At 33.0% G+C, this 22,119-nt stretch overlaps 1 protein-coding gene across 23 annotated transcripts in view; it reads left to right on the top strand.

Moving 5' to 3' along the window:
* klar (klarsicht) overlaps positions 1-22,119 on the top strand; it is a 648,847-nt gene that overhangs the window by 620,190 nt on the left and 6,538 nt on the right. Inside the window, exons 1-2 of one of the 23 annotated variants that reach the window (XM_073982983.1) lie at positions 363-769; positions 2,451-2,714. The exons of 17 other annotated variants lie outside the window; for them this stretch is intronic. In XM_073982983.1, coding sequence (XP_073839084.1) covers positions 2,606-2,714 — 109 coding nt within the window. In that variant the 5' untranslated portion in view covers positions 363-769; positions 2,451-2,605. Of the gene's footprint in view, positions 1-362; positions 770-2,228; positions 2,330-2,450; positions 2,715-22,119 lie in introns of those variants that run through there. 5 more of the 23 variants (XM_073982988.1, XM_073982989.1, XM_073982984.1 and 2 more) reach the window with 5 other exon arrangements.

The following is a 22,119-nucleotide window of genomic DNA, read 5'->3' as shown; positions in this document are numbered from 1 at the left end:
AGAGGTCAGACGTTGTTGGTGTTGTTTTAGTAATTAGTAATCGTTTGTTGTTGTTGAAGGCAAATAAGATGATACAATTTATGGATTTCATTGAGAAATGAATGACTAAAAAGGTAGGTAAAAGGAAATTTCCAATTCCTATGCCACCCACCATATGGAAAACACATAACAATTTTTCTTGGAGAAAAGAATTAAATTTTCTAGAACCCCATTATACCTATTTTGAGCTAATGTATTTAAGCTCAGCTCCCTTCATGTGTCATTAGCAATGACCAGCATTTAAGAAATAGTTACCTACTGCGTCGCTTAAAGCACAACGTGCAAAATCATTTATTTCTATGACTACCACCACTTCTACTCTTGATACTCTTCTTTGGCTGTGGGCCTGTGCGGTGCTGTTCGGGTTTCCCGTGCCAACAAACTGTCGAGCATTGTTTGCTGCTGCTGGCAATGGTGGAACAACAAAACTTTTTCTGTTTTCTCGTTGAATTTCAGTAATAAAACAACACGCAAAGACGACGGTTGCTTTCGGTTTGGTAGAATATGATTTAACTGTTGCCTCCGAATTCGAAATAAAATGTGTAACGGTCATAAAATGACGTATTGCGGATGAATTATTAGAATTCTTATTACTCCAAACAACCCCCACTCCACCAAAGAATCTCAAGAATGAAACGAATAATGAAATTGAATTTGTAACAACAACAAATATACCCTTAGTTACTTAAAGAAATTCCTGGAAATATCTGTGATATTTATAAAATAAGTGGTAAAGTTCTAAGTGTAACTTGTAAAGAATTAAAAATAAATCTAGAAAAGTGGTGGTTTAAGAAAATGTTTCTAGGAATGTGCTGCAATAAAAAGGGGGATGCCAACAGTTGCCATAAAGAAAAAGCATGAGAGAGAAATTCCCCAAAAAGAAACTGAGAGAGAGAAAGTCGCCAATGTCATTTTATGTGATGGGAATTACAATGACAATTTTCTTTTTTTGTCTAATCTCATAAATAATTTATTTGAAATTAATTATTTTTTTATTTACTGTAAAAAATAATTGTTAATAAACATTTAATATTTTATTGTCCGTACTCACATATTAGTGTGATGATTTCATCACTCCATTGAGCATCTCATTGATGACAAATATATTTTTTGTTTGGCATGAGACTCTGACACTAATCTATGACAAACAAATAAAACTTTTCATTGAAGAAACGAGTACAAAATTACACTCATCTACAGGCATTGGCTCTTCTTCCTTTACGTGCAAGAATATTCAAGTTAAGGCATTATTTTGTCAAAAAGCGTTCCAAAAAAAAAAAAAAAAAAAAAAAAATCCGCACAAATTAGGTATATGTTTGAGAGTAGTTCCGCAATTTTATTTTTTATCATTAAAAAAAAAAATAATAATAAAATTTTTAGATTCTACAGAGAAAATTCCTATAGATGAAGAGAGAGATACAATCCAAATTGTTTTGAATGCATCCCAAAATTTCTGTGTAATAAATAAATATTTATCTGAAACCTTTAAAATTCAACACTGGTGTTGCAAAATTTCACATTGCAACATCTCCCAAAGATCTCTGCAGCATAGTGTAGAGCAATTGAAAAAACAGATGATAAGAATTCACCTCAAAAAAAACATAAGTAATCCCAAAATAAGAGTACTTTACTAAATAGACAACAACAACTGTTGTTGTATTTTTATTCGATTTTATTATTATTCACAATTTGTTCTATTTGTTATAGAAATTTCATTTACAAGTGTCTGTTTTTCCTCACACTTCAAAAACATTTTGGGGGAGGATGGATAGATGAGGGTGAAACCACCAAAAGAAGGTGAAATAAATTCCTCCACAAAAAAACATTATTCTTTTTGTGTCTCTTGTTGCAATAGCAACAACAAGACACGTGTCTGGGGTTGTTCATCTGATTTTGGGGGTGGCAGAGGAGAAGGTAATTGTCTAGAAATATGGGTCAATGTTCCCAACTTGAACTCATTTTTTTCGTTTTCTTCTTTTGCTTTGTAATTTTGACTTTCTCTCAATGTAACAACTATCTCTCTCAGTCGCATACAAAATGCAACATCTCTCATAATAATAGAATAGAAAATATCTCTCAAATATTGCCACAGAATTGTAATTAGAAAATCGAAAAGCTTCTCTCTCTCGCCTTGAATAATAAATGCAACTGCTGCTGCTAGCACATGTCTGTCATCCTGTGTTATTGTTGTTTAGTTGTTGTGCAGCCTCGTGCATAATGATGTGAACATTTTACCTCGAGTGTTAAATTATCTCCTCTAGTATTTTTCGAAAAGACCGGTCGGTGTGTTGTGCGTGTATACAAAATTAAACACAAAAACAAAATAAAAATAAATAAAAAACATTAAAATTAAACCACATTTCAGTGTTCATATTCCATGTTTTTCATATTTTTGCTTTGATATTTTCTAGTAATTTTAGCTGAAAAATTGTGGTTAAATTGCATTCACAGCCACTACTTATCAGGTGTTTTTATTATTAAAATATTTAAACGTGAAAAACGCATAAAAATCTCAGTAATAATTTTGTAAGCAAAAAAGAAAAATAATTAAAACAAAACAACAAAAATGGTACTTAAACTTGATGTTGCCGTTCAAACTGAACTCGCCGAATGTCTTTGGTCTTCGAGCACGACGAATTCATCAGCAACAACTTCCCGTTCCGCTTCAATGCCAGGTAACTTTTTTTTTGTATTTTTAAGTACTTGTTTTTCAGTAAATTATTTGGAAATTTCTGGTATCAGGTGTTATTTAAATTTCGTAATATCTTTATTAAGACATAAAACATGCCGAATTAAGCCATCAAAACTGGAAATTGTATTTTTCAATTTCCACATTTGGATTATCTTGCGCGTTGATACCTGAGCTTGGTCTTATCGCGGCACTTGAGAAGATTCTTTTTTCACTTATTGGTATCCGTAAAGGCCTACGTAAATAAGTGACTGGCTTTTTTGGATTTCTGATAAAGCAATAAAAAAGAAGAGGTTAACCTAGTTCGAAATTGGCTCGGCCTTTTTTATTCTTTTATCAAAAATGAAGAGCAGCAAGAAAGCCAGCTGCAATATTGCGGCATAAGCGTGTAACCTTCGACTTTGTGTATTGTGGTATTTTTATTCACTTCCATATTTGGCATAACCTTATCCAGAAAGATTTAGAAAAAATCACAGGAAACCTCGTTTGCTACTAAACTGTTCGGATAGACTCCTTTCTATTTTAACTGAGGACCTCATATAAAACGTATGAAGTTAGCTGAATACCAAATGCATCATAGGTAAGATGTTTGCATCGATCTGTTTTTCTTGAGTCTACTCTAGAATTTGCATCAAGGTGAAGATCTGGTCAATTGCCCGGTCTAAACTTGATATGATCCAACCAAGGGCGTAGCCAAAGGGCGGACTTTTGAAAAACCATGTAAATTCGTCTTCTAAGATTGGATTTGCGACATCGTCGTCATTGCATTTTTCCATAACCTGAGCACACTTTCTTCGTATGTATGTATGTCTGTTTCGATAACTCTCGAACGGATCAGCCGATTCGGTCCAAAATTTGGACCTGTGGACGTGTTCCGTGGCACTCAGCTATGTTTCGGTAAAGGGGAAAATGACTAACAACTTGTAATTTAGTCAAAAAGTATTCAGGTTAATTAATTGTAGTAGCCTATTGAAAAATTAAACTCGTCCTAAATTTGGCATGCCGACTTTTTTCAACTGAACAGGAAACCTAAATTCATTATTGTCTTTTTATTTTGATTTATCGACGTAATATGACGTTTAACACAACATTTCATTACCCGAATGCAAACATACCTAATTGGAATGAACGAGTTAACCAGACCTTTGTTTTCATATTGGTTTCAAATTCATTATTTATTGTCATGGGTCAACAATCAATGCGGCGGGTGTGTGCGTGTACGAGTATTTCTTTCTCTTTATTTGGTTGACATTATAGTTTGAACAAAAAATAGCCCCTTGGCACTGCCCATAAACTATTGTGACGTATTTGTTATTTTAACCGTTATTTGTTAATGTTGCCTGACTGACATTTGTGACTATGTGACACATGCCTATGGTCATGCATTTTGTGTCCCCCTCAACCATATTTTATGGCTTGACATTCCCAAGTCGTTTGTCGATTTATACCACTGTAATTGGAAGTTACTATAATTAGTGTCGCTTACTTAATGTCGTTGTTGTTGTTTTTGGTTGGTTATTTTTTCCAATAAACAATGCCATTTAATGAATGAAATTAACTGTAATTTGTCAATTTATGTATGGTTGACTATCGAAGTTATTTTTAAAGAAATAAATGCACATTCCAATAGCAACCGTGGGGATTGGATTACAACAACTAAGAAAATTAATTAAAGGTTGCTCAAGCTCATGTAAACTGCCAAACCCAGTGGAGAAAGTGTCGTAAATGATGGAAATTAAATATTTACAATTTTATTTATGATTTTATATTATTTTCATTTTGGGAATAAGCGTCTCATATTTTTCGGGAGGAAATGCTTGACCTGGCTTAACCAGCCCCCCTATTCAGTAACTTTTTAACAACTTTACTCATTGTTTATTTTACAACAATTTCATTTGCTTGTTTTGTAGTTGTTACAAAAATAAAGGAAATTTTAACAACTTTTCAATCGATAAAAGTTACAGAATAGGCCTACAGAAAGATGTTAAACTATATATGCAATTTTTATTTCGATCAATCAATAAATTTTAGACCAAATACAGAAAAAAAGGAAAAATTTTACGATGTACAATGTTTCAAGAATCGAACCAAAAACCCCGATTGTCAATTTCTATATGGGATTCGATAGTAAACATATTGAAACTAAGGAAACCGTAAAATTAGGTTAAAATATTATAAGGTGTGGGCGCGACGTGCTCCTAAAGACGACCATTTTTCACAATTTTGGAAAATACTTAATTTCTGCAAATTTCTGAAGAAAGAAATATCTATTTCTCGGAAACTATAATAGATATTGTGTTCATTGCTTTTTGTTAGGTAGGTAGGATTGTTGTTTTAATAACTTTTGTAATAAATAACCGTAGCGTTTAACGAAGTGAGCTATTTTATTTTTCCTCAGATACTAAATTTTAGTGAAATTCCAACTTTAGTGTACCAAAACTTTTAGGGAACATCATGGAACAAAGTTCCGTTTTCGAAGAGAGATACCTGAGAGTGTCCTCTTTCAGCCCATATATACTTTTGTACCCGTCCCGCTACGTCTTTTTAACACTTTTTTTAAATTTATTGAATATGAGTTATATGCGTTTCATGAAAACCCGAGAACTATTTTTTAATTTTTGAACAAATTTAAAATTTTTTAAAAATAAAATGTTAATTTTTTTTAAACATACAGTTTTTTTTTATTTTTTCATAGATTGGAACATATGAAAATCTCAAAAACGCTCATAGTTTGATACAAAATATTAAAAAATTCGAAATTTTGACTTCCTCTGAAACTACTAGAAATTTCGCTTTTGATGCATCGGAAAGCTGAAAGTGTTATCTGTCGAATAAAAAAATGTGAAAATATCTCTATCCGTGCAAAATTTCCAGAATTTTGACCGACTATATAATACCGTACACCACTGTGAATATGTAAAATATATGTGGGAGCTAAATGCAAATCAGAACAGATTTCGATATAATTTTTCACATTTATTTGTAGACCAAATTCCGTCACATAGTTCAAATTTCATCAAAACTGGATATATATATATGGTAATATTCAAAAATGTTTTACAATCGTTGAAGTTAAGGTTCACCATTTAATAAGTCGCGAACTGTTAATATATTTTATAAAATATGAATATATTTACATGAACTGAAGTGTTTTAGCCACAATCTTATAATATGGACCATAACAAATAATTTTCGTGGAAGCTGCGTTGGTGGTAATATAAAAAAATGGGTAAAAATGTGTTGAAGTTAGCAAGCTTTTTTGTGTTTTTTCTTGATTTCTGGTCAAACGAGGGAAAATTCAGACCTGAGCTCAAAGAAAGGATTGAAGAATACCCCTTGGGCAACATGATGCTAATGTGTGACTTCTCGATATATACAGTGCATCCCTCTTAAATCGATGCTGACATTTTGAAGTTTTGAAATCGGGGTTTTTTGAATTGTTCTTATAATTGGAGGGCGCAACCAGATAATGACCTAATCTATTTATTGGATAGTAGAACTCGTGATTCCACGTCGTTTGATGTATATCTCATGAGTGTGCTCCCCACAGCTCCCTAGTAATAGGAGTCCAAAGTCGAATTTTTGGTGCGTAATTTTTCTTTAAAAACCTATTTTTTGGCTTCAAAATTTACAACTATGACTCAGGTACCCTTGAACCCCGCGTGATTTTAGTTTTTTTCCGCGCCGGATTCACTGAGCCCTACCGCGATCGAATCCATCCACTGAAACCGCTGATATAGATACCCTGAAAATAGGAAAATAAGCAAAATTTTATTTTGACTAATGCGCATACTTAACCGCGATTGCCCTTAATTTTTTTTACATAAATGGAATCCTTTATACACGATTATAATATTTGTCAAAAAGGTGTGTCATGAATTTCAGAGATTCGGGAGTAGTATTCGTATTTAACCAAAAATAGAATCAGGTAGCACATCCGCGGTTCTTGACGAATCTGTATAAAATTTGTCTTATTGACGTATTTTTAACAGGGGGTCACTGAAATCGGATGCGCCTTATAATCATATGAACATCGCGTTATTTTTACCCACATGAAGCATTTTGGTGTAGTAAGATGCAACTGATGGCACACTTTTGCGGTTAAATGAAACATGGAAAAATGCAAACATATTGATAGAGATGCACTCGCTCTATGCGAAAAGCACATGCGCCTCAACTGATTTTAACTATTTCGCGCGTTATACGGTTTTTAACTTTTATGTTTTTTCTTTGATTGTTATATCAATATCACTATTTCCTAATTATATTGCTTATCACACTATGCAAATATACTTTCACGATGATAAACTATTTTCCTTGAAGAGGTTTTAGCAAAATAATTCAGGTTTTGTTAGGAAATTTAGCGAAATAGTAGAATAACTCCAAAAAATTTTCTCAAATTTTTCGTATTAAACCAAAAAATATATTCTTGAAATAATGTTCCAACAATAAACTTTTGTCTTTTGTTGTAGCTGCAATATGCAATTTAAAATCCTAATCAATAAAAATTTGGTCTCACTTTTTTCTGGACATTGTCAAGATTCTGTACGTATTTTTAGTTTATTTTTTAGAGATTTTTATGGACTTTGAGTAAGAATAAATAAAATTTACTCTAAGATTCCTTCATTATTTTTTGATTTTCCGCGAAAATGAAAATAAATTTAGCTAATATTTAGGCGTCTACGGATAGGTATTAAATGTTGTTACCGATTTATATATACATTTTGGTATTGCAACACAAAGGGAATTTTTAAATATTTTTTCTTTATAAGGGAATAAAACCCCCCATAACTTTTGGGCGCAGCATCCAATTTTGTGAACGCGAACATATTTGAAACCACGATTTTTTTCTTAACCCATGTAACAAAAATCGTGAATGTGCTTGTCAAAATTTTTTTAATTTTTTTCTCGATGGAATTGTAAAGGAAATTTGAATTTTACCATATATATGGGGAATTCCAAGTGAAATCGGACAATTCGGAGAAAAGTAATTTTTGATTTCAATTGTTTTTGGTTCAATTTATGCTCCTAGCCAACAGAACATTTTAGTATATTTTAAAATTATTTTTTGACCAACGGTACAGAGATATCGCCTATTGAAATTATCGCATTTTTAAAGAACTATGTTCAAATAAATACTCATAACTTCTTTAATATTGGTCCAAATGGGACCATCTTTTTTTGATTTGTTTGTTTTTTTATTAGCTATCGAAAGAAATATTTAGAAGAAAAATGCACAGTGGGCTTCAATGCAATTTTCGGGATTTAATATTTAAAATAAATTTTTAAACATGATTGCACCCTTCAATTTTTTCAAAAAAATTGTATGGTAAACTACGTCCAATTACAAAAATTTTAAGCCCTATGTGGTAATGGGATTCGGACGATTACAATTTTTTCTGAATTTTTTAAAATTTGTCAATACAATTTTTCCTTAATACCATTTTTCTCTACAAGTGGTGTCTTAAGAAACGCCGTTCGGACTCGGCGATAAACAGTAGGTCCCATATTATTGAGCTAATATGAGTCGGGGTGCACTCATTGATATGAGAGAAGTCTCCCTTGTCCCTTCTGGGATGTTTGTGGAACAATTATTATATTTATTTTTCACTTTTGTGACTAATTTTCCGTGTATAATTCATAATCGTATATGACATATAAAGTATTTTTATTTTATCATTATTTGAATCAAATATATTTTTCCATTTCTGAAATGATTAAAATAATTAAACACCATAAAACTCATAGAATCTGTCATAATTGTGATGATGTTAAATGAAAAGCTGTTTATAAATATTTAAATAACATTTTCATATCAGCTCTGCAATCATTGCGTTTTGACGCAGTAGTAAACAAATTATTTCACCTCTTTGTATTATCTTATGCTTTAGCATTTATCATATAAATACAGATAATATGCATACCATAAAATAAAGTAGACTGTGCATGATAAAGATAAGCCCCATAAGAAGAGAGCAGGTTGGTAAACGATTCACTAGCAAAGAAGTTATTTTGCTTAAATAAAGAAGACTATGTTACGCACACATGATAAATTATTTAGTCGGACTGAAATCCGTATTCTCTCCACCATGAAAACCATTTTAAATCATTCAAATAGTTTATATTTAACCAGCAAATATTTGTGAGACACATGACCCAAATGATGCATTACAAAGTAATACAAACAATCCATTACCAAGTAATGTAAACAAAGCAGGGTTATGTAAACAAACTGTTAAGAGGGGAACTATTTTTTTCAAGCCACTGAAGTTGATATTTTCACAAAATATTCGCAGGTATTAAAAGGTTTGTGTCAAGGACCATCAATGCAGAAAATCCCATGCATTTTAATCCCTATTTGATTAGTGTTCTTTGTTGCAAAATTATTTGCGTGACTCAAAACCACTTAACATATAAAATAAATATACATATGTAACACATTTCATGCATTCGAATAAAAATTGCAATAAAAAAGTGAAATTTGCAGAAAAGCTACATTTATACACTGAAGAAAGTGTGACAAGGTCTTTTGCGGAATGTGAAGAAAAATAAATAAAAAATGTTATTGTTTTCATGAAATTTCCATTATTTGTTTTGCCAATAAAAAACCCAAAGGAATTTTTAATATTTTGAAAAAAAAAAAAAGAAAAATTGGAATTGAGTTCATCTTTACAAATTTTCATTGTGAGAAAAAACCTAAATTTAAAATAACGAACATTTAATATGTTTAACTAATTTGTGTTAATTTTATTCCAATATACCTATTTTGTGTTTATTGCTTATAATTTGCCAAATTGTTTAAATATTTTTTGCCGTTATATTGTTAAATTCCGCACCATCTGTTTTAAAACCACAAATTAGCTGATTTGTGTTTTTTTTTAAAGATGACGTAGAGCCTAGACTTGCTTAGCAAAGCATTGATAACACAAACTAAACACCGATAATCCACTAAGTGAGAATTATTTAAATAAATGCTTTGGTTAGGCTATAATTATTAATTAAATAAGCGCTTGTTTTGTTGTTATGCTGCTTCAAGAGGTCGGAAGTTTTGTTGTTGAAGTTTTCATGTTTTTTTTTTCTTCATTTTTGGGGGGAACTTTGAATGTTTGCTTCACAAACAAAATCGTGCTTTAAACAGCATTTTTTCAAATCACAAAAGTCAAGGTCAATGCTTTGTTTGTTTCCCTTCATAAATGTGATTATTTGTGAAACTTTTTTAGCAAGAAAACAAAAAATCATTGAAATCATTTTGTTACAGATACATTACACACACTGTGTAATCGATCATTCAATTGTGGTTTGGCAAGGCTTTAAATTTAATTGTATTACTATTCTTGAAAACTAAAAACCTATTATAATTTATTCTTCGAGGCTTTTAAATATTTACGTTTTTATTTTTTGTTTTAGTGTTTATCTTTTCAAAATATTCTTAAACTAGATTTTAGTTGAAACTCAAAACGAATTTTATTTTCAGTTTTATTTATGTCGTCATTATAGACCGGTTTGTGTTAATTTGTAATGACCCTATTTGTACAATCTAGTTTTGTAATTAATGGCACCTTATTTAACAAAAAAATTAAAAATAAAATCACATCATCAGTTATAAGTCAAAAGAGACTAAATTACATTTTTATTTATTGTGAACAAAGTTTTTATATATGGAGAGAGGTATGAGTTGATGTAGGTTAGGCCGGGGCGCATTGAACACCATCACGGGCGGCTAGAGTTTCTGATCCTTGGGATTGTACTGACTAAAAAAGTCTACTAGACCATACGTCTGAAGTGAAAATAGAGCCCCTAGATTTTGACTTGAAGTTTTTTATCTAGATTTTTGAATATTTTAGCAAACCATTGAGATTTTCGATCCAACACAAAGACAAAAATTGTAGTCAAGACAATAATTAAGAACTCTCTAGTACATAGCAAAAACATTGGAAGACTGCTTCAGGCAGTTTTGCCCTTTAGATACTTCAAATTTTTCGGAAAATGCTGATAAATGATATTGAGGTACAATCGACATTTTCCGAAAATTTTGCACTGTTTTAAGGCTAAAACTGCCTGAAAGAATGTTCCAATGTTTTTGCGATGTACTAGGACAATATCAACTTGGGGTTTGTAGTGCAAATAATCACCATACTTTTTCATTGAAATGTGTAGACATTCTGAAAATCAGTGTAGCGACCCAACAAACAAAAAACATGTCTACGCCTGTGTTGGTGCCCTACCCTACTCTTCCGCCGGTCCCTTAAACACGTTTTTTTATTTGTTATTATTTTAGCCTAACCGCTAAATCGATTCGAATAATTCGAACTTTGAAATAAAATGGGTGGTCCCTTGCCAAATTCTACTGTAGTTAAAATTCTATATACAATTTTGAAATAAAAAGATCAAATATTAGATTAGCGCCATATTGAAAACTTAACCTTGTTTTGTCTGTACAGTTAACACAGAACAAATTGAAATCATTTGTGACTGATCACACAATGACATCACATGTTTTTTCGATTTTGCTTTTGAGATCCGTTTAATTATATTTGAAGTCAATTAAGTTTTTTAATTGATACAAAAATATGTTTGACGACGCTGAGTTGAGATAATTTATTAGTTGAAATGTTCTTTGAAATTTGATTAGTTTTGATTTAAATTTTAAATTAGTTTCCCATGTATTGAAAATATTCAATAATTGTTGACGCCAATCACCAACAATGTAGCCAACCAACCACAAAACCCACAATGTTGGGGGTATTAGAATTGCAAATGCATTTTGGTGTCTCAAATTCAAGGTTTTTTACACCACGCAAAGGTGTTGTTGTTGGTTTTAAAGCCAAACCCATTTTTGTTGTTATTATTTTTTACTTAATGGATAAGCAAACAATTAATTTCCGCGGGCAATGTACGCACCTCTGAAAGGTAAATGGTGTTTTGGCGAACCTGCTTGTCCAGCTGCCGATGCTGTCGTCATGTTTATGCGTAGTGAAATTATTTAATTTTCTGATTTTCAAAAGTGAAAATCATAATTTTCTTTCAATATGTTGTTACTTGCATTGCTGCAATACTCTTCATCACGCTCCAAGGGGTGATGTGTTAACGCTGCGTAAATTATAAATTGGCTTGAAAATATATTTCACCAATGTTTTTTTTTTTTGTATTTTCCCACTCACAGGAGAGTAGCCAAAACAAATACTTAATCATATAAACAACTTGTAATGCAGAAAAAAAATTAAGTAATAGCGACAACAAGACATAAAGATATGAAGGCCAACTTGTTGCAACGCCAACATCTAAATATGGCCATAAGCCAAAATCATTGCAAACATACATTTGTACATACATGCCTGTGTCTGGCTGCCATGTGCCTCCCATGCAGCAATGCTGGCAGCATTTTATCGCCTCATTCCATACCACATGATCAAGCACATGAAAGACCAACAACCAACCATTGGCACGAAAAAACAGGAGTCACTCGCCTATCAAATAAAAATCATGTTAAGGTGTTTCTCTGTTAACCACTGGCTGGCTAATAAATTGACTTAATGGCCATTAGCAAGTTTTAGTGTCTCGATTGATGTGTTTGTATTTGCGAAAAATTATTAATCGCACTGTTTTTACCATAAATGGACCTGCACAATTTATAAAACTTATTTATAGATTATGGGCTAAATGACCCGTACAAATGTTCCATGTTACCCCTGGCAACACATACACACATTTTCTTCATTATTTACCACCACCAGTTGTTGTCCAGTTTACGGGAAATAAACTATAATCTCTTAAAGTTAATTTCAAATGTAAATTCTTTTCATTGCAAATTTAACGCATCATATCACCTTCTTTATAACTTTTCAAAGTATCTCTTATGCTGAGCGACCGACCAATAGGTTTAGATAATACAATAAAGTCGAAGCTGACAGTTAAGTATTTATTCTGCATGAATTCATATGCTGCCTATTGAAGTGCTAGCTACGACTGCGGTTACTGCCTCTGCCACTCAGCTGTGCGTAAAGTTTGGCATGAAATAAATGCAAATAATGTTGCACAGTGGTTATGTTAGTTCAAAAGCAATGTTTTCTAAATTTCAAACATACATAACCATTATGCAACGTTTCACCGTTGGTCCAGATGATACAGGGTCCCGATATAAAAGTGTAACATTTGATTTTTTTTGCACAATAAAATAGGATCTCCTTGTATCGCCGGAGTACTTAGATGTTAACGTATTGTTACAGAATTAGTGCTCTGTTCCAGAACCTGCAAGATTCTACAAATTTTACTACGATACAATTTTTTTAATTTTTGATATCTAAAAAAATAGAGAAATTAGTAGATTTTTGCAGGTTCTGGTACAGAGCATAGGTTTAAATTAACTCACTGTAGACGTTGTTTCATTCCCCTATACGATTTGTACTAAATAAAACGAAGATTCGTTTAGATTACGAGTCTTACCTTAACTATTATTCGTATTATTCGTACACGACTTTACTTAGCACATAACTTGACTCTACTATGCACAAAGCTTCACTAACTGAAGGGTTTTGTATGATTTACAACTCACTCACCCACCTGCTATTCTCCCGTATTATACTCGCTCGCTGAAGCATAGACTTTCTAGGATCCTCAATCTAGCATGTTGCACAATGATCAAGCGAAATGTCAATCGATTTGCAAATACATATACAAACAGACGGATGAATCCACAAATGAGACTGAGGGTAATAAGGAATAACGTCACAATGTAGAAGAATAATAAAGCTAAAACTGAATGATCAAAACAGATGAGAGAAAGAGTACAAAAAAACCTTAGCAAAATAAACATGATAAATAGAAAATGACATTTTATACAGTAGTTGTTGTTGCAAAACTGATTCAAATAAAGTAAATGCTTTATAACTAGTAAGAAAGTATCAGTCTGCTATGCCGACAAAAGAAGTAAACACAATACTTCTGACGTGTATAGGGGTGAGTTTTTGAGCCAATTTCTCAGGAAGTATAGACTTGCCCCCGAAAAATTGTACCGTCGTAGCTAGGGCCGCAAACACAACATGTTGCCAAAAATTTAAAAACTATCCCAGACGAGTCTTTAAATTGAACTCAATCCAAATTTTGTGTGGGAGGTAACTGAAAGATTATTCAATTATTAAATTTTGTGTGGGAGGTAACCGAAAGATTATTCCGATGTAGTAAACATTCGAACATAATTCAAGTCTGTAAGACCAAATCAGCTTCTCCCTTCGATCGTTATCTTACGTACTACCCAATTTAGTTGGTACCGTCAGGCTTTTTTCCCATAATCTCAGGAAGTATCGACTTGCCCCCGAAAAAAATTGCGCAGTCGTAACAGGTCCAGCAAGACGAATTTTTGGAAAAAAAAAACTCTAAACGATCCGGGATGACCTGTTAAACTGCATTTTTTCCCAAATTTTGTGTGTTAGGTACCGGAAGAAGGGGAACGGGTACCGAAAGAACGGGACTAACTATATCAGTCCATATTCCAATTCGTTACATGACTAGATGAAATAATACGATGTGTAAAGTTTGGAGCAAGCAGAAACTTCCTGTGAGAGTTATCTTGCGGATTTGCCATTTTAATTGCTGCCGTTTTTTGGAGGTTTTAGGCCCTTGTCTCAGGAAGTGTGGAATTACCCCAGAAAAAAATTCAAAACTATCCAAGAGGAGCTCTTAAAATTCACTTTTTCCGAATTTTGTGTGGAGGGAATAATAAATGATCAAAAGAAATATGAGAGAAAGAGTACATCAAAAACAAAATAAACATGTCAAATATTGGGTGACATTGTTCTTGCAAAATTGATTCAAATAAAGTAAATGCTTAATAAAAATTTCCGCTTTAAATCAGATTTTTAAATTAACAGAAACTCAACTAAATTAACCAAAATCTACCAGTTACTTTTCGTAACAATATGACTCACAAACATCCACGATGGGACAAAGGAGACTTCCCTTATATCAACCTATTTTTTATAGCCGAGTCCGAACGGTGTATTATACGACACCACTCTTAAAGAAATTTTAAATGACTGAAATTCTCAGAAAATTGCAGAAATACCCCTAAGCGTAACGTAGGACTGATGGGTATTTTTGCCACCATTGAAAATTTTAATGTTGCCTGGCCTGACAATCGTCCTCGGGCATACAGTGTGCAAAGCGTGTAAACTTACCATTTCACTACGTAGGGGGTAACTGCAGGATTTAACTACTGCTGAAATCACAAACTTCAGTATGCCAGAAAGGCAGGGCATCAACTTGTTATTTTTTATTTCCTTTTTATTTTGAAAATTTTTCCATCTGTACCACTATTCTCAAATTCCCTTAGGTACTTAACTTAATTTTAAATTCGTAGTCGCCGTTTAACATCTTATGCAGTCAATTGTGATGTCATTTGATATTAAAGGTCGTAAGAGGAGTGAATTTGGTGATCGTCTAGAGTTCCAGTCCCGCGTTGGGCGCCATTTTTATAAAAAAATCTATCAGTATGCAAAATTCACTCTTGCTTTTGAAACAATTAATGAATAGACGACTAAAACTAGACACATGCGGTTTTTTGTGGGGAAAAATTAACAATATTGACTCTCGTTGGCTTTGAAACAATGATTTACTCCGATTCTTGGTAATTTGAAAACTATTGCCTTATTTGTCAACCGATTTTTAGTACCAATATTCAGAAAATTGCATTGGTAAAATTTACAAATAAAATTCAACCTTTAAGTAATTCTAATTTGGGTACCAAAAATAGTCGTCCACATTATTGCTTAAAAAGCTCCACATTACGCTCAGACTTTGGGCTAACGAGGTTATATACACTTTGATACGACAAAAATGTGTCTCATCGAATTGAAGATATTGGCTGAACCCTACATATGTTTGGACGTTTCAGACAATTTGAAGTCGATTTAGCCATGTCCTTCCGCCTGCCTTTCTGACTGACAAATGAGAGAAAGGGTACAACAAATACAATAATCAGTCTATACAGTAGTTGTTGTTGTAAAATGGCAGGACACCAACTTGCCAGCTTTTACTTCCTTTTTATTTTGAAAAATGTTACATTTGCTACCACTGTTCTCAAAATACGCTTAGTTACTTACCTTATTATTAAATGCGCAGTCGCTTTTGGTTTATGTTTTTACAATTTTTTTTAGTTTTTTTCGTCGTTGCTTAGAGATGCATCCATTCCAAACCTAGACCCAAACAAAAACATTGATTACAGTGCTGCACCAGCGCACACACACTCTGCAATGCATTCAAAAACTCCCTCCCTGCTGCTGCATAGTGATTGACTAGATTTGTATTTCTTTTCTAACTAAATACAATACGGTGGTCGGTCTAGCATTCAATTCAGCCAGCCTACTACTACCTGACGACGGAGGCGACAGGCTATGGTGGTTACACAGCGTAGTTTCCACTTCAGCAAGTAAAATCAGCTGTACCCGATGAAGCCAAGCCAAGCTAAATGTTGTGTTTATTGTGGTTGCATGGAAGTACCTGCAACCAGTTTAGTTGCAACTCTTCAAGCGTGCAGTGCAGTGTGTGGTTGATTTGTATCCTTACGCATCAATAAACAAGACTGTAAAGATTAAAAACAAAATCTTTTGAAAAAAAGGAGGCAAATATCGTGGACATTTTTAACGCCTAAACCCCTTGGTATTATTACAAATCTCAAATTGTTTAGTTTCAAAACAACTTATTTACCGGTTGGTGTTTAACATTTTTCCAAAATAGTGCAAGCAAACGAACAACTTACGCATGCGGTCTGTTGAGTTATTAAATTTTTTCCATATTAAGTGCCTTCATCAGTCTCGGTGGTTATGATACGTATCTTGAGGTGAAGTTGTTAATTGCTGCGTTTTGTGAAATTTACCAAGTGAATAATGAGTTTATTTAAATTGTTTTAATAGTAAACTTTTGAAAAAGTAATATACTTTATTTTATTGTGGAGAAAGTCTAAATAAGTTAATAAAAAAACCTAAATTTGTGTTCAACCCCGTAAAACCAACAATAGAGTCGTACAAACCTACCTGCTGCAATATTTACATTTTAACCTGTGAGTAATAAAAAGGAAAAACCCACCCTAACAATTTAGTAGTGAAGAAAACATGTTAAGAAGAATCTCGGACAAACCAAAAGTGTGTTTTTGGAAACATAAACCGTTACAACATTTTGTTACTTTATTCTTTTCAATTGATTCGTAAGGTTTTGTTGTGGAGATGTCGGCTTTTCAAAGGATTTTTTGTTAGTACCTAGTTGTTGTTTAAAAAGTAGATTGGCTGAATAATTTATTCTATCTCTCAATTGTGTCCCAGATCTAGTAAGTGTTTCGATCAATCATGCAAAGCACGATAGTATTAGTCTGCCATAAACGGTCTGTGAATTCTTTGTTAAGCTTAATTTGAATCACGTACTCCATGTCTGTGACTAGGCATTCAATTTTACTATTTATTACTTTTAAGGTCCAAATTGAAAGAGTTTGGAGTCACTGAATGAAAGACCATTTAGAATATTTTAAGTGCTAATTGAAAATTATTTTTGGTAAAGCATAGCAAAGGGCTTTGATGACTTTCGTAACGAGAGGAGAAAAGAGTTGTCAACCTAGGTCAGTTTGCTTTTAACTATTTTCCTGGCCCCTCGTTTATGAAAAACTATCCGTATGTAAAAATCACTCTAATTAAATTAATTAAATTTGGTACATAAGTATGCGGCATATTGTATGCCTGAATGAGTTTTGTGAGGAACAATTAATTAATTTTGATATTAGTAGCTTCACTTAACAAACGAGTTTTTGTAAACTGAAATTGTCAAAAAATTCCCACCTTTAAGTAGGGATCTCCTATAATTTCGGTAATTAGAAAAACATTTTAGCAACTTATGCAGTCAATTATTATGTCATTTAATATTAAGGGTGGTAAGACGGGTGAATAAAGTCATCGACTAGTGTTCTGGTCCCGCGTTGCTCGACATTTTTATAAATAACCTAACCGTATGCAAAAATCCTCGCGGTTTTTAAGCATTTAATGACTAGATGGCTAAAACTGGTCACAAAAGGGGTTTGTTAGGGAAAATATTGACTCACGTTGGCTTTCAAACAATGATTTACTCCGATTGTAGGTAATTTGAAATTTATAGCCTTATTTGTCAACAGATTTTTTGTACCGATATTCAAAAAATTTCATTGGTAAAATTTGAAAATAAAGTTTAACCTCTTTCTAATTTGAGTAGTAAAAATAGTCGCCCACAAAGTTGCTTCAAAAGCTCCATGTCAGTTTTGGGCTAACGAGGTTCCTTATCGAAATGAAGGTTTTGGTTGGATCCCACATATGTTTGGACGAAATCCGTTTCAGACAATTTGGAGTCGATTTAGCCATGTCCGTTCGCCTGTCTTTCTGGCTGCCTGGAGACCACCATAACTCTCGAACGGATCAACCAATTTTGTCGAAACTTTGATCAAAATCAAGATAGACCAAACGTTCAATACTTTTCTCTAAATTGGAGAACAGGATAACTTTCGAACGGAACCAACGATTTGTTCCTCGTAATATTTCTTCCAGTAATAGATTAGGTTCGATTATAGTCTATATCGGACCTCTCCTTGGGATACCTCCCACACAAAATTTTAAAAATGTTCGCATATGTGCAGTTTAAAGACTATGACTCGGATCCTTTTGAAATTTTCTGCGTATGCGGTAAACGGTAAATTTTTTCCGTTGGAAAATTCATTCTTCCTGGGATAATGTCCCATAATCTCTAAACAAATGAATTTTTGGGCCAGCGGAGACAATCCCTATTATAACGGTACTATTTTTTATTTTAGGTAAGTCCTTTCTTCCTCAAATAATTCCCCAAAAACACCTACTAAAATGACTAATAAGCACGATTACTTACAAATTGAGTATCCGATTTGGGCGTACTTTGCATATATCTTCGGGAAACTCACTCACAAAAGTAGAAAATTGTCGCTTAACTGCCGTTTAAGGGCTGTTAGAGGATTGTATTGAAATTCTTACCGGTGGTACTCCATGTGATTCTGTTTACAGCGACATAATGTGTTTGATAGGCAAGTCGATGCTTCCGTAATGTTTCAAAAGATCTAAAAATCCTACGGAACGATAATAGCTATATCCAAATCTGAACCGATTTCGATAAAATTTGCCAAATTCATTTCTTGACGAAATACCGTCACACATTTCAAATTTTATTAAATTGGAAATCCGCCGAAAACTTATATGGGAGCTATATCCAAATCTGGACCGAACATGGACAGATGGACGGACAGAGACCTAAAAACCGACAAATAAAGTAATTTTATTCCCTAAAAGCAACTATGGGTCTATCTCTAACATACAAAGGCATAAAGACATAATACCCTTTACCACAGTGTGGAGTGGGTAGGGTATAAAAATCCATTTCCAGTTGTAATAACGACTACAGCATTATATATTTTACTAAGGAAGGGCAATACTTGTCGATACACGGGCCCCGAAAGCACCCAATATTTAGGGCCACTCCTTCATCTCTAGCACTAAATTCAATCTTGCGATGTAGAATAGGTTTTCACACTTTTTGCCTTAACAAGTCTACCGATCTTAAAGGAATTTTGGTTGTGGCGAAAATCGAAACCTTGACATTACGTTATTGATATCGACTTTTACTTTATGTGAATCTTGTTAAATCTTCTATTGATTGATTTTGCATTTAATCATTCACTCAATTTCTAACAATGAAATTAAGCTCAATTGAAATTTATAGCCTTATTTGTCAACAGATTTTTTGTACCGATATTCAAAAAATTTCATTGGTAAAATTTGAAAATAAAGTTTAACCTCTTTCTAATTTGAGTAGTAAAAATAGTCGCCCACAAAGTTGCTTCAAAAGCTCCATGTCAGTTTTGGGCTAACGAGGTTCCTTATCGAAATGAAGGTTTTGGTTGGATCCCACATATGTTTGGACGAAATCCGTTTCAGACAATTTGGAGTCGATTTAGCCATGTCCGTTCGCCTGTCTTTCTGGCTGCCTGGAGACCACCATAACTCTCGAACGGATCAACCAATTTTGTCGAAACTTTGATCAAAATCAAGATAGACCAAACGTTCAATACTTTTCTCTAAATTGGAGAACAGGATAACTTTCGAACGGATCCAACGATTTGTTCCTCGTAATATTTCTTCCAGTAATAGATTAGGTTCGATTATAGTCTATATCGGACCTCTCCTTAGGATACCTCCCACACAAAATTTTAAAAATGTTCGCATATGTGCAGTTTAAAGACTATGACTCGGATCCTTTTGAAATTTTCTGCGTATGCGGTAAACGGTAAATTTTTTCCGTTGGAAAATTCATTCTTCCTGGGATAATGTCCCATAATCTCTAAACAAATGAATTTTTGGGCCAGCGGAGACAATCCCTATTATAACGGTACTATTTTTTATTTTAGGTAAGTCCTTTCTTCCTCAAATAATTCCCCAAAAACACCTACTAAAATGACTAATAAGCACGATTACTTACAAATTGAGTATCCGATTTGGGCGTACTTTGCATATATCTTCGGGAAACTCACTCACAAAAGTAGAAAATTGTCGCTTAACTGCCGTTTAAGGGCTGTTAGAGGATTGTATTGAAATTCTTACCGGTGGTACTCCATGTGATTCTGTTTACAGCGACATAATGTGTTTGATAGGCAAGTCGATGCTTCCGTAATGTTTCAAAAGATCTAAAAATCCTACGGAACGATAATAGCTATATCCAAATCTGAACCGATTTCGATAAAATTTGCCAAATTCATTTCTTGACGAAATACCGTCACACATTTCAAATTTTATTAAATTGGAAATCCGCCGAAAACTTATATGGGAGCTATATCCAAATCTGGACCGAACATGGACAGATGGACGGACAGAGACCTAAAAACCGACAAATAAAGTAATTTTATTCCCTAAAAGCAACTATGGGTCTATCTCTAACATACAAAGGCATAAAGACATAATACCCTTTACCACAGTGTGGAGTGGGTAGGGTATAAAAATCCATTTCCAGTTGTAATAACGACTACAGCATTATATATTTTACTAAGGAAGGGCAATACTTGTCGATACACGGGCCCCGAAAGCACCCAATATTTAGGGCCACTCCTTCATCTCTAGCACTAAATTCAATCTTGCGATGTAGAATAGGTTTTCACACTTTTTGCCTTAACAAGTCTACCGATCTTAAAGGAATTTTGGTTGTGGCGAAAATCGAAACCTTGACATTACGTTATTGATATCGACTTTTACTTTATGTGAATCTTGTTAAATCTTCTATTGATTGATTTTGCATTTAATCATTCACTCAATTTCTAACAATGAAATTAAGCTCAAATAAATTTTCTGTAATTGCTTTCATTTCACAACGTTTCTTTTGCTTTAGTTTTCCCTATTGAATTAATAACAAATATAAAGTTCATTGCTCTTGAATTACTAATTGACTTTAATGGAAATGTTGTATTGAACAACAATAACAGCAACAACAACAACAGCAGTAGAAAAACTACGATCATAGTAAATTTATGGAAAAATGTAAACAAAAAAAGAAGCAGTGCTTTAATGTACAGTTAAGGAAGGCACAATAACGATACCGACATTAACATTATAATCACCGCCATCATCATCATCGCTATCGTCACCAGCAACATTGGGTGATAGTCGGTGACATACACCGACAATAATACTTCAATGCAACACTCCCTTTATCGGCCCGTCAGTTAGACTTGGTTGGATAGCTTGGAGTTGAGGCAAACAATTTGTTTATAGCAGAAAACACATTTCAGCACAGACAATAACAAAAAACCTTAACAAATGCAAAATTCATATGTATTTTGTGTATTTTATTCATGCGATAAACAAAACGAAATTTTTTCACAAAAATTTACTTCCCCAATTACACACCTTTTTCGTTGCTTCTTCATATTTTAGTTGTATTTTGTGTACCTTGATTTGTATGTAATATTTATTTTATTTGCTGTTGTTGTAATTTTGCTCATGTGAAGAGAAAATATAAACAACGATAATATATTTTTTGTTGTAATAAAAACAATTGATTGTGAAAAATGAATCATTAACATGCAATTTCCATGAAATGAAAATGAACAATAATGAGCCGCAAAATAAACTTTCGATTTTTCACCAAAAAAAAAAAAATAAATAAATAAATAAATAAATAAAAAATACTAAAACAAAAATATTAATATTTAATGGCCAAACTTAAAGGGATATGTATTTTAGAGAGAATGTTTTTTATATCTTTTTATAATTACAATAAATATTATTATTATTCTTTGAAAGCAGTCGTTTCCCCATGTTGTTACTTTACAACGTTCAAACCCTTTCTCTTCATGAATTGTACAATTTCTT

Source organism: Musca autumnalis, unplaced genomic scaffold, assembly GCF_047663935.1.
Source record: "Musca autumnalis isolate F117 unplaced genomic scaffold, ASM4766393v1 scaffold_4, whole genome shotgun sequence".
NCBI lineage: Eukaryota > Metazoa > Arthropoda > Insecta > Diptera > Muscidae > Musca > Musca autumnalis.
Note: the sequence above shows the minus strand (reverse complement) of the source record. Positions and strands in the feature narration are given on the sequence as shown.